This window comes from Solea senegalensis, linkage group LG10 (genome assembly GCF_019176455.1).
Source record: "Solea senegalensis isolate Sse05_10M linkage group LG10, IFAPA_SoseM_1, whole genome shotgun sequence".
Lineage (NCBI taxonomy): Eukaryota > Metazoa > Chordata > Actinopteri > Pleuronectiformes > Soleidae > Solea > Solea senegalensis.
The window spans coordinates 9990315-10006895 of record NC_058030.1 but is presented as its reverse complement, the minus strand read 5'-3'; the positions used below and the strand labels follow the sequence as shown (position 1 = coordinate 10006895).

The 16581-nt window shown below is 41.0% G+C and overlaps 1 protein-coding gene across 2 annotated transcripts in view; it reads right to left on the bottom strand.

Moving 5' to 3' along the window:
• Positions 1-900: 900 nt before the first annotated feature.
• Positions 901-16581, bottom strand: part of LOC122776042 (transcriptional enhancer factor TEF-3-like) — a 31062-nt gene continuing 15381 nt past the window's right edge. The window contains exons 3-12 of one of the 2 annotated variants that reach the window (XM_044036382.1): positions 13736-13800; positions 12558-12629; positions 11052-11186; positions 9981-10024; positions 9633-9694; positions 9310-9440; positions 8391-8564; positions 5160-5300; positions 4201-4353; positions 901-2140 (exon numbers count right to left, since the gene is read on the bottom strand). In XM_044036382.1, coding sequence (XP_043892317.1) covers positions 2027-2140; positions 4201-4353; positions 5160-5300; positions 8391-8564; positions 9310-9440; positions 9633-9694; positions 9981-10024; positions 11052-11186; positions 12558-12629; positions 13736-13800 — 1091 coding nt within the window. In that variant the 3' untranslated portion in view covers positions 901-2026. The remainder of the gene's footprint in view (positions 2141-4200; positions 4354-5159; positions 5301-8390; positions 8565-9309; positions 9441-9632; positions 9695-9980; positions 10025-11051; positions 11187-12557; positions 12630-13735; positions 13801-16581) is intronic. The other variant, XM_044036383.1, reaches the window with a different exon arrangement.

The following is a 16581-nucleotide window of genomic DNA, read 5'->3' as shown; positions in this document are numbered from 1 at the left end:
CTCCATGCTGAACTGCCAAGGTGACATGGACAGGAGATATGTAATGATGTCCCTTCACCACCAGATGGCAATGTTCGCTTCCTTTAAACCCATGGTTCTCAAACTGTGGTACAAGCTTCCTCTGGTGGTAATTCAAAGTGGAGCTGAGAAATTTTGACCATAGAAAATGAAACAAATCACAAAATAATAATAATAAATTAAATAATAATAATTAGAGTCACCTTATCGCTCACTCCATCTTAATCTAATTTCACATTACCAGGGTGTGAGAAGATTATGTGAGGAAGAGGAGAGACTTCTATTTACACATATAGTACGTTTTATTTATTTGGTACATGGTACAAAATGTTTGGGAACCACTGCTTTATGTGTATTATACTGAAATATGTGTGCATTAAAGACACATGTGTTATATTTTCCACATTACTTCGTATTTTTACTCTACATGTTTAAACAACACTGCTAATTCAGCTTTACGTTCAGCATTTTCTTTTTCATCTGGACTTCATTTGCCCACTTTATTTGTATTGTTTGTAAATTAATTATTGTGGTCAAACTGTCAGTCACACAAAACAAACGAAAAGAAAATGTCACCTTAGATTGTGGCAATTTGCACTGGACATGAGCACTTTTTGTTTTTTGGTGTGCAGTCTAGTCATTAACTTATTCTTTAAACTGAAAACACAATTAATTATTAAGTCATGACAATAGTTTTCCACAACTTACCTTTAGCTTTTGGACTTTGTTTGAGTTCTTCACCACCGCCCACAATTAGCTGGAATCGTTTGCAGCTGTGAGCAGCTCCTCTGCTTCCTTTGTGCAATGCATTGTGGGAAACGCAGGTTTTGTAGCAACACTGCTCTGCATTTAACATTAGGAAAAAGCTAACGAAGCTCCAACTTCACCACCATGATAAATATTTTATTTGCTGACAACATACACCAAATATAGATTTGTGTCTTTTTAGACATTATATCTTATACCTCAGCGACTGACCATGTATATGTAATAAAACCATGTTGAAAAGTGCAGATATACATTTTAAAAAGTTGATGTATTTTAAAAAAAAAACATGAATATAGAATAATTTTAAGTTTAACACCAAAGCAGTTTTCAGAGAATTCAAAACTCAGCAGAGGAGTTACGTAAGAAATACTTGTATTTTCATCCGACACTTCAGGGCAAGTTACAGTCAAAGACAACTTCAGATCCAAATCTGGTTCAAGTTAGCAGAATTATTATGTGCCTTTTGTTAAAGCCAGGTAGGTTTTTGACCAAAAACAGTAAGACAACACTAGACACAAATAAACAAATAACATTAAACTAGTGACTACAATAGCTCTTTTAAATCTTTTTTTTTAGCCTCTTATTGTCATAGCTCAGAGGAGTTTAGAGGAGACGGAAATGGCACTGTACATAATTACTCAAATATCAAATGATTGACATCAAAAACAGTCATATTTTATGGGTGTGCAAAGGAGGAATTCTCAATTACTTCAATTACTTTTTTTCCCCCCCCAATACCATTCTTATTTAATTCACTAGGTGGCAGCCTGAGGCAGCCAAACTCCTGTGTTGCAAACATCTGCACATGCATGTGCAATAAAAGAATCTAATTCAAAAACAAGCACTAATAAAAATGAGATGAAAACACCACCAATGACAACGCTCTCATGCAGGTTTTGTTGGCTAGGTTTGGCTCCTTCGGTGTAGGGACCACAGTGTATCGTCGACCTCTTCTGTTTCTTTCCTCGTCCGCTTATCACACAAAGCCTGTTTCAGCTTCCACGGTCTCAAATCCACCTCTCCCACTCTCTCTCTCTCTCTCTCTCTCTCTCTCTCTCTCTCTCTCAGCAGTAGTTGTGTTTCTGGGCTTGTGACAAAGCCAGTGTTTCTCTGGGCTCCTGACTGACTTGTAAGGTTTCAGCTCTAAGCTCACGGAGGAAGTAGTCCATTGTTGAGTGTTGTTGCTCACTGAGGCACTACAGTGGGTCTATGGCAGGTAAGGTCCAACTGTGTGACCGCGTCAGTCTTTCACTAGCCTGTAGATATGATGCTGTGCGCCATGCTCACTAGTGGACACTTCAAAGACGTAGGCGACGCACAGCAGGGTCTCCAGTGTGTCCCTGTTTGTCACTACCTGTGGACAAACACAAGATAGCATTCAGTCACGCAAAAAAAAGCAAAGAAACACACACCCTGTGTTTTCAAGGGACAAAGCACCACTTAGATACATCCTTCAAGAAACAGCTTAAAGCACCGACAGATAGCATGTAAACATTAGAATACACCACATGAAAAATAGGCACATTTTTAAATAGGGCACCATTAAAAACAAAAAACTGCATTGTTTATTGTATTACACTGTTTTTTTGTTTTTATGTTTTTGTCTGGGACTACAGATGGAAATTAGGATTGTGCAAAATCCAGCATATATACAGCAATTCATTGTATGTTCATTAATATGCACTGTTCCATTCAAATAAACACTAACTATGAACTATGTATTCACTACTTCCATTATGAAATAAAGAGAAGTTAACTTAATGTAACGTGTGAATACATGATTGTGATTCTGCTTTTGTTGAGTTAACTTTATTATAGAGACTATCATCATATCACATTAATCTATGATGATTATAGCTTAGCATGACTATAATGAATCATTAAAAGTGTATTGAAATGGATTATTAAAAACATGACAGTCAAGCAGCAATGGTGTTTTGTTCATTAAATTCTTAAACAGCAGCTCTTCTTCAGTGTGATCCTTACTTTTTCATGATCATTCTTCCTCTGAAACAATCAATAATTCTACACAAATATCAAACATTCTCATTCACTGCATAACCGCACCATATCAACAAATGTACATGTAAGCTCTTTCTGTGTGTGCAGGACTAGTTTGTACCTGGTTTGACAAGTCCATGAATTCACTGTGTTTGTTGCACGGCACTGAATACAATACTTGAATACTTGCTCCACGAGGCATATTGATCCATTGTGCTCAGCCTTGCGGTGTGGAATCTGTGTGCGAGCATGTGTTGTCAACATGTGTGTGGCTGCGCGTGTTCATTGTTAATAAGAAAATAAATCAGGCCATTGAGAAACCTAATGACATGTTGCCATGTCGTCGTCAGTGTGGGCTCAATATGGTCATTGTCCCTCTGCCAGTAGGAATGCTGCCGCCAGTGGAAGGGGCACCAGTGTCTTTGAACCCTGATGTCACTGTTACTATGGTGACACACTCCACTCTTTCTATTTTTCCTGTTTGTGTTTGCTCTCTGAGGAGCACCGGGCTCATTCAGAAAAGTCCATTTTGTGCAGCGAGAAATATTGTGAAACTCAACGGTTTCCTTTCTTGTGTATCATACAACATACGTGAGGAAACCAAGAATAAAAGGACCTGCCCACACACTGAATTATGGCCCTGTGCACTTTACTGCATGTGTGTGAGTGGCATGAATGGCTCTACATGAATGACGAAGGACAGTGTGTTTTTTCATAGCGTGATTCACGTGTGTTTCCCTCCATAGCTGTTACTGTCCTGTCTAAACCTATAACTTGATGCAACTGTTATATATCTGCTCCTAGTCTCTTTCTTCTGTCTCGACCTCACCTCGGTCTTTCACTTTCTGTCCCCCTCCTCTCACCCCAACCGGTCAAGGCAGATGGCCGCACATTATTGAATTCTGTCAGAGATTTCTTCCTTTTAAAAAGGAGTTTGTTGTTTGTTTATGTGCTGTACACATAAAATTGAATTTGTGTTGTGTTGAAAAAGTGTTTTGTTGTTGCTTCTTTATTCAGTTAAGGAATGTTGTGGTTTTCCTCATCAGTCCGAACCACCGTACCTCTTCTTATCCGTCTTCTTCAGTCACAGGATGTCTACACGTCATCTTCTGTTTGCTAATTTCACTTTTACTACTTTTCCGGCTCCCTCAAGCATTAAGAAGTGTGCGTCACATTTCATCATCTTTGCAAATTTTCTTTTTTCCTTCGGTTTTTTTTCCATGCACAAATAGAAAATGTAAATAAAAATAGGCTAATAGGCAGATGCACCAAATGAATCAAATAATTCTTCTTTGAACCACATCACATCTCGTACAGTCTATTTAATTGTTATTTTTCTTTTAACAGATGACCTGAATATCTTATTCAACACTAAAATACACTGGGCAGTACTGTAGTGGTTTTTGCGTGTACCTGTAGAATAGTGAAGTTCTCCAGTACACTGTTCATCATGTACTTCTCTGGCAGGTGTTTAAGCTTGTGAATGAAGTTGATCATGTATTCACATAGTGGCGAACGATGGATCCGAAACACATAGCGACCATTCTCGAAACGTGCATACTCCGTCTGAAAAAAACACACAAAAACATAATGTGACACCACACAGTGAAACATCTCAGGACTTAAGAACTTAAAACTGATTATTAGGTGATAAATTCCTTTGAAAAAGAAAAAAAAAAGAAAGAAAACATCAACAAATCAAACAAGGATATATCTTCGACTGAACAAATGGCTACACAGGGGATAAGCAGCAATATGTGTAATATAATATACCTAATGCCGCATATGGCATGCCAGATATGACAATAAACATATTTCTTGTGACAACCATAATCAAATGATGAAGCCATTAAATATCATCATGTGGCCTACTGAGGCAGATGGCTGTACCTAGGGATGTGTGTATGTGTTTTTATTGTACAATCCATCAGCAGTGGGTGGGGGCAGGGCCACTATTGTGTCTAGTTAACGGGAAGCATAATACTTAGTCATGCGGGGGGAGGGGTTGGATTAGTGAATCATGTCATTTCTGATCACAGATAGTGATAAATGACTGGAATCCATCTCCACTAGACGCACTTATTCACTCCTCTAGGTGACAATGCTGGTTTTTGACGTGGTCATGACCTCTTAATGTTGATGTAATTATAAATGTAATGCACATCTTGAATTGTAGCCAGATATTGTTTATACGGTGCTGCTATAATGGTAGGAGCTCTTCTCTGTCCAAAGGTTGTTTGTCCAAAACAAAAGTAAAAGTAAGTAAAGTAATGAACTCATTTAGAAGACAATAACATAACAGAAATGATTACATCAGTCACTGAAAAGACAATTTTTGTGTTACAGAATAAGCAGCCTTGCACTGATCTTACCTCCACTTTCTCCACCACCTGCTTGCCAAAGGAGCAGACTTTGGTGGACGAGGTGATAATCATGTTCTCAGAACTCTCATACTGGCTGGAAACGCCGTAGAAGAAGCTGCTGTCGTCCTGCAGGTTTACACTAAGATCCGCCTAGAGAGAATAGAAACGTAACATAGACTGTGTTAGTCTGGGCCACAGTCATTGATAAGCATGTAGGAGGATTTGCTGCTCTTCTCATAAGACATAACCTCCTGGAATTCAAGGTGTGCGTTACTGTGTCACACTGAGCAGCCAAAATTTCAAGGATACACAGATCCAGCTCCATAATCTATAACAAAGTATCAGGTCCCACTTTTCCGCTCACAGAGTTCCGGGAATGTGTGTTGTGTGAGCCTGACAAAGACGTATCGCCAAGAGTGTTACATCTCAGCAAAGCTTGAGAGTGACGCTCTGTAAAGCCAAGAGGCGGCCAGAACCCCGGCAAATCCTTAGCCTCAGGATTTCCAAGATGCAACGTGAGTGAGTGTTTTGATAACGGACAAATAATTCACATGGATCATTAAAACATTTAAGTTAAGAAACGCACCAAACAGAATGCCTTGTTTCCAAGTTAAATGTTGTCATCATTGTCAGGTGGATGCTGATTCGTCATTGAATCACTGATCTTTCCTTAAGTTTTAACTGAGGTGAGTATAATTCAATTTAGGATCAGACTGAAGTGCTGTCTCCTCTGTCAGACAGCTGGCCTGTTTTACCTTTTCCCCTGTCAGCCTCTTGTCTCCTAATGGGCCATTGAGACACAGCTCAGCCAGCTTTCACCTCTTCATCACCCGTTCATCTTCATCCCTGGCTCATGTAATTTCTCTATTTGTCTTCATCCCTGGGGCCCAGTGACCCTCCCCGAACTGCCATTCCCTGCTTCCCTAACAGCCTGCGAGGGAATTCATCCAATTACAATCATCAGTGAGCAATTGGCTGATTAGATCACGGTGGGCAGGCTGGCTGTGTAACAATTTAGCAGAGGCAGCTTAAATCGGATTCGCTCTACACTTCAAAGGCGTGAGACGATCTGTTAGGACAGGGCCACTGGCGCTGAGGGGGTGAGGAGGGAAGTGGGGGATGAGGGACAGGGCAGCCAGCGGCTGATGGGGGGGTTTGCTGGAAATTCAATCTAGAATACCATAGCTTTGGAAGCGGGCCAGCCGCCTGTCACCGTCACCATGCCAACCTGCGCCTCAGCACGCCCCCAAGTCATGACCTGCCACGTGGCTGCACAAGCACGACTACGTCCAATTGGCTCGTCCTGTCTTTTACAATGGCGTAAACAAGGTTAGCGCGTTTACAGATGTGTTAAGAATTTCATTTTGCTTATTTTCATGGCTAAGAGCATTTTCGCCGTTGTCTCCAGCGCAGCTGTTGAAATGTCCTGCTGTTTCGTAGCATTTCTGCGTTTTGTCATCACGCCTTGAGAACTGGAGGTACAATGTACAAACTGAGAGGGGACAGTGTTATGAGCTTGTTTTTTCCTCAAATGCAAAGCTGCATATGTCCCAACTGTTGATTCCAACAGGCTCTGACATGAATCAAGAGAGTAATGCTTCACTGATGAATGACTTGTTGATTATGTACCACCCACCATTTCTTCTGCCATCCCGATCTCTTGTTCACACTGTCTGCGTCCCTATTTCTATCGCTCGCTTTTATTGCTGTCTCACTTTCTTTTCTTTATGATATATGGCAGGACAAGTCATCCCCACCTTCCTCACCCCTGAATCAAATGCCATGGCTCGACCAGCTGTTCTATCCAAGGACTGGAGAAGATTACTTGGAGTGTGGTGTCACTCACCAATGTCTTTTATCTCTCCACAATAAATAATGTGGCAGTCAAACACGTGTGAAGGGTAATGCCATACATAAAAAAAAACTATCCAGTGGCATGTGATTGCAAGACAGTACTGTGACATTAACATTCACAGCCTTCTGCTCTACAAACCTCAACAAACCTTTCAGTATATGGTAAATAACTTTTCATCAAGTGGATCACAAAATAATGGCAATCATGTGCCACAGTGGCGGACGTTGGGGATGGCTTGAAACCATTTCTTCATGTCAGATATGAATACCAATATCACAACCCTATCAGATATCACGTTGACACCGACTTTCTATAATGCGCCAACAGCATAGCAGACACGTGCACTTACTTCCTGGTCACATGACAGTGGTGCTGCACATTATTGCCTATGTTTATTTATGATGTATTTATGTGATATTTAAATTGTAGCGCTTGTATCTGACTTTATGTTTTCTTCATCTTATATCTGATCCAGTGACTTTGGCTCAGGCCAGATAGACGTGTCAGTTTACTGCGCATTATTTGTTCTTAAGACTAACGGAATGTACTTTACACGTGGAGCGAGCGGTAAAGGATCTGGGTTGGTCTGTGACTGTTGTGGTGCATGACGCAAATACCAAAGGTCTTGTGCCGAGGTAAAGCAAGATGGCCAGATCAGAGAAATAAACAACATAGATGTGTTCAATTACACCCTCATACTCTCTCTTTATCTGTCACTCTCCCTTCCTCTCTCTTTAGATCTCTTTTCTGGCCTCGACTTCAATTACATTATCCCCCTGATTCCATCTGTCTGCATCTTAAGTAGACTTTCATTCTCTCATCTCGCTCGTTGTTTTATGGGAAGTTGGTGGCGAATTTTGTGTGTGCGTGTGTGTGTAAAACAGCAGCCTTGGGGAGAGTGGCAGGCCTGATCTTTCATTTGTGGGAATTTGAGCCTGGACACCTGTCTCTGCACTATTAGACTCCAACTCTTACACCCCCTCCCTTCAATAAACGTATTTATAGATAAGGCCCCCCAGAACACACACACACAGACACACGCGCACACACACTACCCTCTTTGCCGGCATATAAATCACCACTCAAGACATGGGAGCAATGATTTTCTGTTCATTCTGGGCCTAAATCTCACTCAAGTTTCCCAGACTCTGAAGCTTAAACCATCTCAACACCATGAACACTGTTAGGCCATTAACAGCCAACAGGTGCTACAAAACATTAACAAGACTATTTACTATACTCTCACTTCACCTTCATGACTTGGGGAGGATTATTATTGGCTCTGGGTATGAAACACATAAGCAGGCTGAACGTTTAGTTTTAGAAGAACAGGATAGAAGCTGATTTAATGGACTTTTCTAAAAGAAAACAAAAAGGACTTTTACCCAAAACTTGACAAGAAAGAAGGCGTTGTGTTGCCCTTTTTCGAACAGCTCCTTCAAGCCGCCTTTCTTCTCTGGAAACTTGTCGTAGATCTGCCTGATGTCGACTGACTCCAGATAAGGGTCACTGTATGTGGGGTTGGACTGGCCAATATGCACAAACAGGTGCTTGTTGAACTGGAGAGACAAAAGTGAATATCATGAGATGAGTGGTGCCAAAAATGTCATATGTCCAGTTTGCTTAACTGCCACTAATGCCAAGTGCAGTTTGCACTCAAGGACATCTGTCACACTGTGCCCCGCTGTTCAACAGCACCATATTTACTGTAATATCCCATCACCTGTCTTGAGGGTTCCACTCTTTTCCCCCTTCTGACACCACTCGTAATCATGCGACGTCCTGTCATGTGGCTATATCTAGGTGGTAGAGTTTAGCATGTGATTTTGAGTTGCTGTAAGACCCTGCTTTTAAAATCCACATAAGCTTTAAGACTATAGAGCCAAATAAAAATTAGAAATGTCTATTTTATGCTGCTGGTTCATTTCAATTTGTACAATGTGACTTGATCAAGTTTTAAAACTTTAAATTTTGACTCTCTGAATCTGAGCTCAGTGTAACTACAGCAGGGTCTTCATCTGTTTAATATTAATCACTTGCCTAAATATTTTACCCCGACAGCATGTCCAGCAGCAAGGCTGAAAGACAACATATGTAACATTTCATTGTCTTTTAACTATTGAAAGAAACCGACCTATGTATAAAAAATCGAGTCAGTCATTTAATACAAATTCTTTCTCAATCTGAGTTTTAATACCACAAGTAGACACAAAAAACAAGGAACAAAACACTGCAAATGGATAGGACAAATTTCTTTGAGTATAGATAAGTATGGATAAGTTATTCCCAGAGTTGTCCACTCACAGTCTCTGGGTCCTGAGGCTGCTCCAGGAAGGCAGAGAACTCCAGCATTCGTAGCTTAGAGCTAGCAATACTTCTGCCCTGCCAAGGAGGGGCACCGGGGGACATGGACAGCCCTGCTGTGCTTTCATAACCTGTGAGCAAAAAGGGCAGCCAGTGTGTAAATGCGTGGCTTGAACGTGACACTGTAAAACAATAGAAAATACAACGATATCGCAGCTATTTCTCCGAGATTTGTGGGAGCTCTTCATCATGAGCTGGGTTGTCTCATCACTTTTCATGGTATGACAGCCTTCTGTCAACACAGCTGGGGGGAGAGCACCCACCTGTTATGGGGGCCAGTCCGGACGCTTGCATGGTGTAACTCTGCTGGGAGAAGGGCTTAATGCTGGAGAGAGGGGACAGACGAGAGGGAGAGGCATGTTATGCACTGTCTCGCCCTCATGACCCCATCTCACACACTAATTGGACTGCCTGACCTCTAAAAATGCAGTGAGCAGAGAGGTATGCTGAATGTCAGACAGCTGAAGACTTTTCTTTATAATTACACTGATATGTTTGATTTGCTCTGAGATTAATTTCCAGACTGGAAATGATCTAATGGTTATTAAGATGGTTGAATAAAAAGTGACTGGAAGCTGCAGCACGTCAGAAAAGAAAGAATGTCAACTCACTCTTCATGACCTCCTGGTTGTCCCGGAAGTGCCCCGTGCCAAAACTGGGGGGGAAAAAGTGCAATTATATTACTAATTCTCACTCCTTACGAGTGCTATTGTTTTTGCTGTGAGCATTTCAAAATAAAAGTATAGTGTAACTTAAAACCACAAAATCAGGCTTAAAGGTTGCACAAAGCATACAATTGTGTTTTACTGTATTTTGACACATAAAGAATAAATTCTTTCAAATGTTTTTTATTGTGTTTCAGGCATGCGGAAGTGATACATGATGCACAAGGCATTGTAAATAAAGCCTCATTTCAAATAATACAAATAATACAAAATCCAAAAGGCATAGGAAAATTGTATGCAAGTGGTCACCACACTCACTTAAATAATAAAAACAATACTACCGCCTAAAAACAAGAAAGAAAATATGTAGAATCTATTACACGCTATAACCATCTAATAGAATTTGGCAGGGGGTCATATTCATTCATCCATCCGTGGATCACGGGACACTGGAGCCAATCCCAGCTGACATAGGGTGAAAGGTGGGGTACACCAAAGTCAGCAGGGCCAACATACACAGACGAACAACCATTCACTCTCACATTCACACCTTTGGGCAATTTAGTGTGTCCAATTAACGTCTGCATGTTTTTGGACAGTGGGAGGAAACTGGAGTACACAGAGATAACCCACACCCACACACACATATGGGAAGAACATTAAAAAACTCTACGCAGAAAAGCCCTTGTTCTGACTGTGTCATGAACCTGGGTCTTTTTGCTACATGGTAACAGCGGGGGGGTCGTATCACAAAAAGTGGAAAAAATAATTGCACCATCATCATCATCATCTGCTGCAGACTGAATACAACGAGGAACAAAAGTCCTATGATTTAACTTACCAACACCCATGGAAACAAAAGTCATGCATCAGTATAGAGGGTGATGGATTGGAAAATGTAAGTGATATTGAATCCACTGGGATGAACTGAAATGTTTTTCGTTTGTTTGGTTTTTGTTAATAAATGTGGCTCTGAATATTATGGTGGACAGGATACGCATACTGTTAGGGACTCACCCCACCAGTAGTGGGATAAGCTGGCCTAGACAGGCCCTGAAGAGCCATCTTGCTCTGGAAAGCTGTGGGTGAGATGATCTGAGCTGAGGACATGGTGGCCATACTCTGCAGGGCCTTGTCTTTTGCAGCCTGGTCCTGCAGAGAGGGACAGAGAGCAAGAGTGAGACAAACAGACCATTACGCAAATGGGGAGCACTCTTTGGATTCCATTTAAGTCAGCTCTCTAACTCAACAGCAACACAAGCAGAGCCCTAAAAGGGAAATGAAGGGATGAGGCCAGCTTGCATCACACTGAATCTTTGCCAGACAGCGAGCTGGAGAGAAGGTGATATTACAGTCAAGGGCCTTTGGGTCAAGAGTTAAGTTTATTGCTTTGGCAGGGGCAAGCTGGTGATGACAACTAGCTTCTGTTGGAGGTCATATTGGAAGACGGGGCATGCAACAGGGTGATATGTTAATATGCTAATCATGATGGTATTAAAAGTGCAAAACACTAATAACACTGAAAAGAGTTGAAAACAGATGAGAGCAAGAAAACGTTCGCTCGTGTGCTGCACTGTAAAGGGATACCCCTCTTGTTTTTGAATCCACTCCTTCAGCAGGTTCCAAACCACAGAGGACTACAAGCACTTGCCGCCTGGCTCTAATGGGCAAGGCCACACGGTGCATTCTTCTTCCCAGAACTGGCTAACACAAGGGCATAGCTGAAATATAGGGGTGTGCATGTGGCAGGGATCTCAGTTACACCAAAGATGTATTTAAAAAGGTCTGTGACAGGGGCAAACCCCATGACCAATGGCAAGCTCTGCCAGTTGAACCCTCATGGCTACTGTCCAAGGTAAGGGGGGGAGAGTCCTGTTGTCTGCTGTGGCTGAAGGTATGTGGGCGAGAAATGTAAACTGAGAAAGTACTGGGGAGACAGGGATGTGTAAGCTCTCAGAATACCACACAGGAAAACTTTTATTGCAGTACTTAATGTAATACCTAAGAGGAATAATGCAGGGATTAATTTGTTTCCTGACAATTGTGCTCAGTTCATCTTGTTTCATGATTGTGCACAGTAAGCCTCAGGCTCCTGGAGAAATGTTCACATTTTATCATTATGTGTGAGCATGCCATTTAAGACCAGCATCAATTAGAGAGTGCAATTAAAATAGCCGATGGTCTGTGCCTTTGAGTAAATGGAATGTGAATGCATGGCAGTGCAGCGGCCATGGATGTTGAGAAACCTTTAACAAAACACGAAGCCTAATAATGGAGGGTAATAATGTTTTATCCTTTTTTCCATCTACTACTGCTCCACTCGATTAAAGTCATGATAATAACCTCAGCTGAATGGAGGTGCAGGGTTTGATTATGATCTAAATCCCTGTATGACTCAATCTCAAAGAAAAATTAAACATGCTCACGGCACTTTTTCAGTTTCTCAGGTAACACGTGCACCAAAACCTGCATTACAATTTCTGTGGGGGAAGGTGAATGAATAGAAAATGGAAGGTAACTCACGTAGCGTACCTTCAGCTTCACCTGGATCTCTCGGGCCTTCCGTCGGGCTAAAACCTGGATGTGACTAGAAACCTAAAAGACGTACAGAGAAGAGATAACACAGCAGAGTAAATTATTGCATGTACTGACATGTTGCCTACTTCAGTGGGTGCCGTGCTGAGGTTAACCTGACTCATTGGAATACATTCCAGCTTCCAGTGACTGTGCGCAGGTTGAGTGAGATATCTCAAATGTATGCACATAAATTTTAAAAAGAGAAAAAAAGAAAAAAGAAGCTGTGGTTTTTGTTGTTGTATAAATGAACTACAATAACAAAGACATTTTATGTTCAGTAGACAGAAATCTTAGGGAAAAGATTCTAGAAATTAAATTAAGTCAACAATTTGGTTTCTTTGAGAATATGATATTTTTCCACACCATTGATACAGATTTGAGAAAAAAAGACTTGGTACATTTTATGGTGTGAGAATAAGTATGTTAACATAAATTATATGAATTGTATAGAAAAAATAAAAAGCTCTAACACTAACTATTTATTGCATTTTTGAAAGATAGGTTTTGAGGTAAAATATTACCCAACATTACTCCATCCATATTTTCCACTTGATAATGTAGATTAAATTTGTCTTTTCACAAAAAAAGAAGCTGTACTGTACCACTTGAGTCATTTAATACTCTGCTGTTGGACCAGCAGGTGTCCCTCTATTTCTCCAATCTGTCCCCCCCACCATCCAGCTCAGATCTGTGCCTGTGCCTGTGACCCCCTTTCTCTTTTAATTCCCACTCTGACTCAGATCAGATCCCTTAGCAGGGAGCCTTTTTCTACACATCCATCATTGCCCGTACACCACACCATCTCAGATACCGTAGTGGGGATAGAATTCCAAATCCCCTGCACCTCCTACCTCAGTCTCCCATTCAGATCACCATATTCCCCAGCTTCTTTCACCTTCTAACAAGCACCAGACCCATGAAGAAATAACACCGACATTTGATCCTATAGCATCTGTGCATTGGGCTCTAGCCCTAAATCAATCATCATCCCCTGTCCTCAGAGCAGAGGGTAGAGAGAACTCGGGTGACAACATAGGGTGCAGTGGCATCACTCAGCAGGACATGACTTTATGGAGGAGTTCAAAAATAGGGGCTGAGTCAGACAACACTTGGAGAGAACTCACCTGCTTCCTGGTTCTCGTCTTCCCCGTACGAAGTTTGATATACCGTGCAATCAACTCATTTCGTCCTGTGAGAGTGCAGAAAACAGCATTTTAGTCTGGTAAAGGGTTCAATCAACTGACATTTTCTTGAGCTTTTAGCCAGAATATCTCCTCCTTCAAGACATAAACCCTGACTTCATTTCTCCTTCAGAGAAAAAAATATTCATACGTCAAAAATATTCATACGTCACATACTGCTAAAAATTAAACATAGCCTACTATGGCCAGAATTAAAGGGGGTAAGACCAATTTTCATTATTATTCACTCACATATTACATATTTATGTTGATAAATAAACATTTCTGAAACCCAGTGTAGTATTTTATTTGTGTTTAGTCATGGTGTGAAACTATGATGAACTAGATGTAGGGGGAGTTGAAAAGAAGCTTTTTCTTCATGTAGAGGAATTAAAATGTTTGCATGCCCGGCCGATCCAGCCAACACGAGACAGAGGAGTGAGGAAATGAATATGCTCTGGATGTATATCTGTGCACATATTAATATAAATAGTTGTGTGTTAAGGTCACTGGTGTCACTATATAATTAGCTTAATTAGCTGCATAAAATATGTCTGTGTGTGTGTGTGTGTGTGTGTGTGTGCACATATACCAAGGAAAGAAAGGAAACAAAGCAGTAGTGAAGGGAGTTGAGTGTGTCATCGCTGAAAACGGCAAGTATCAGTATATCACTAAGCATATACTTCTGGGACAGCTTACATCGGGTTTAGGCTGACACTTTACACTGAGCGTGTATCTTTGCAGTGTGTGAATGTGTCTCCGTATGCTGCCACTACTGACAGACAGGTCACATTGGCAGAGCAGGTGGAGGCTGCGGCCATCCGATCCACCGACCGGACTCAGGACAGACACGACACAGGCCAGTGACCAAAGGGGGCCCAGTCTGGTGAGGCTGCCAGGCAGCTGGTGTGTATGTCAATGTTTATGGAATATGCCTTTACGCCCACAGTAAATCTTGGGCTTGTTCCCTCCCGACCACAGTCTCCAGTTACAGTGGAGGGCATCGGTCATGTGGCGTCTTTCACCCCATCCCCAAAAACTAAACCTCAGGTTTAAGGGCTAAAATGGATAACACAAATAAGCATGAGCACAAATATACAGTATTTAAAAGTGTTTCTGGTGGAGTGTGATTGTAGATTTAAGAAAACAAACTATGTTTGGAAGTATATGCCACTCAATGTCAGATAAACTGCAGAATAAGTAACTGTTACACACATTATATATGAAATACTGAAATGATTATGCAATATATTGATTAAATAATTCATATATGTTATTTGAGCCAATGTTAATCACAAACAAAATACCAAAAACTGGTCACATCTGTAATTATCTATCTTTGAACTTTGCAAATATTGCTTGTATAAAATACAATGCTTGCTTATACAAAATACTAATTGTTTAGTTTTTCAATCAACCCTATACTGCTTGCTATAAGCGAGGACTGTGCTGCCATGTTGTGCCACTGTGTTTCTACAGCAGCCCTAACATACAAATTAGCCAGAGCGTGCCATTTGCTTTTTGAAGTGGAATCTTACTATGCAAACAAAGAAGACTGACATCCTTTCTGGTATGCGAAAGCTGTCATAGTTGCCCGACATGCTTGGGAAAAGGAAAAATTAACTAAGGGGTCATGTTGAACATTGAAAAATAAATGAATCATTAATGGCAGCTATATATTTGTGATCAGTAAGTTTACACAGAGGTACTATGAAAGGGGAGGACAGATATCAAGATCAGTTACAGGATAAGCACACACACACACAGTCATACAAGAGTTTGCTCGACTTTGCACCACCTCTTAAACACGGTCATTTTTCCCTTGGCACCACGTCTCTATGTGAATTAACACACAGATTAGTCACAACACACAACTGCTACAAACTCGTCAGATTTTCCCTCACATACTGACACTCCGGTCAGACCTCACAATGCCAGCCGATCAAGTGACCCCAAATGGTGAGAGGCGGAAACCTGAACCGCCAGCAGACATTTTGTCAGCCAATAAAAGTGATCAGATTTTGTGCGGAATGCAAAACACTGCTTCTTCATTGGTGCTCATGTGAATGTCCCGGTCCTGCTCAGTTTACAAAGATCTTGGATGCTGGTTTGAAACCATTCGTGTTTGGGCGCCAATTTCTCACAGGAAGTTTTTAAGATCTTTAGTCGTGGGTATGCAATCTGAAAACCATTCAGCCAGAGGACTGTCTCTGTAAAGGGCAGAGAGAGTCCTGACCTTTTAAGGCATTTTCAGACCTTCATCTTTTCTAGTGAAGGTTTTCTAAAGAAATAAGCATAAACATTTCTACTGTACTCACCAGAGTAACTGATGACTCGAGACTGTTCACTGTCCTCGCTCCCAAATGGTGGAACGAGCTCCCCATCAACATCCGGACAGCGGAAAGCCTCCACATCTTCCGCCGCCTACTAAAAACACATTTCTTCCGATTCTACCTCGACTAAGACGACGACGACGAAAAAACAAAATAAATAAAAATGCATACATCGCACTTATGACTAGCACTTCATAGTTTGGTTTACTTGAAGCTCTTACTTACTTCTAGCTCTTATTTGTACCCAAATGTTTAAATGCACTTATTGTAAGTCGCTTTGGATAAAAGCGTCTGCTAAATGACATGTAATGTAATGTAATGTAATGATGAGATCTGGAATTATGGCAACTCCATAACATTAGGTTAGACAGGACAAGATGCACATGATGTTTATTCTGATTTTTTTAAACCGTTCTTATTTTGAATTATGTATGAAATTAAATGCAACCAAAAAAT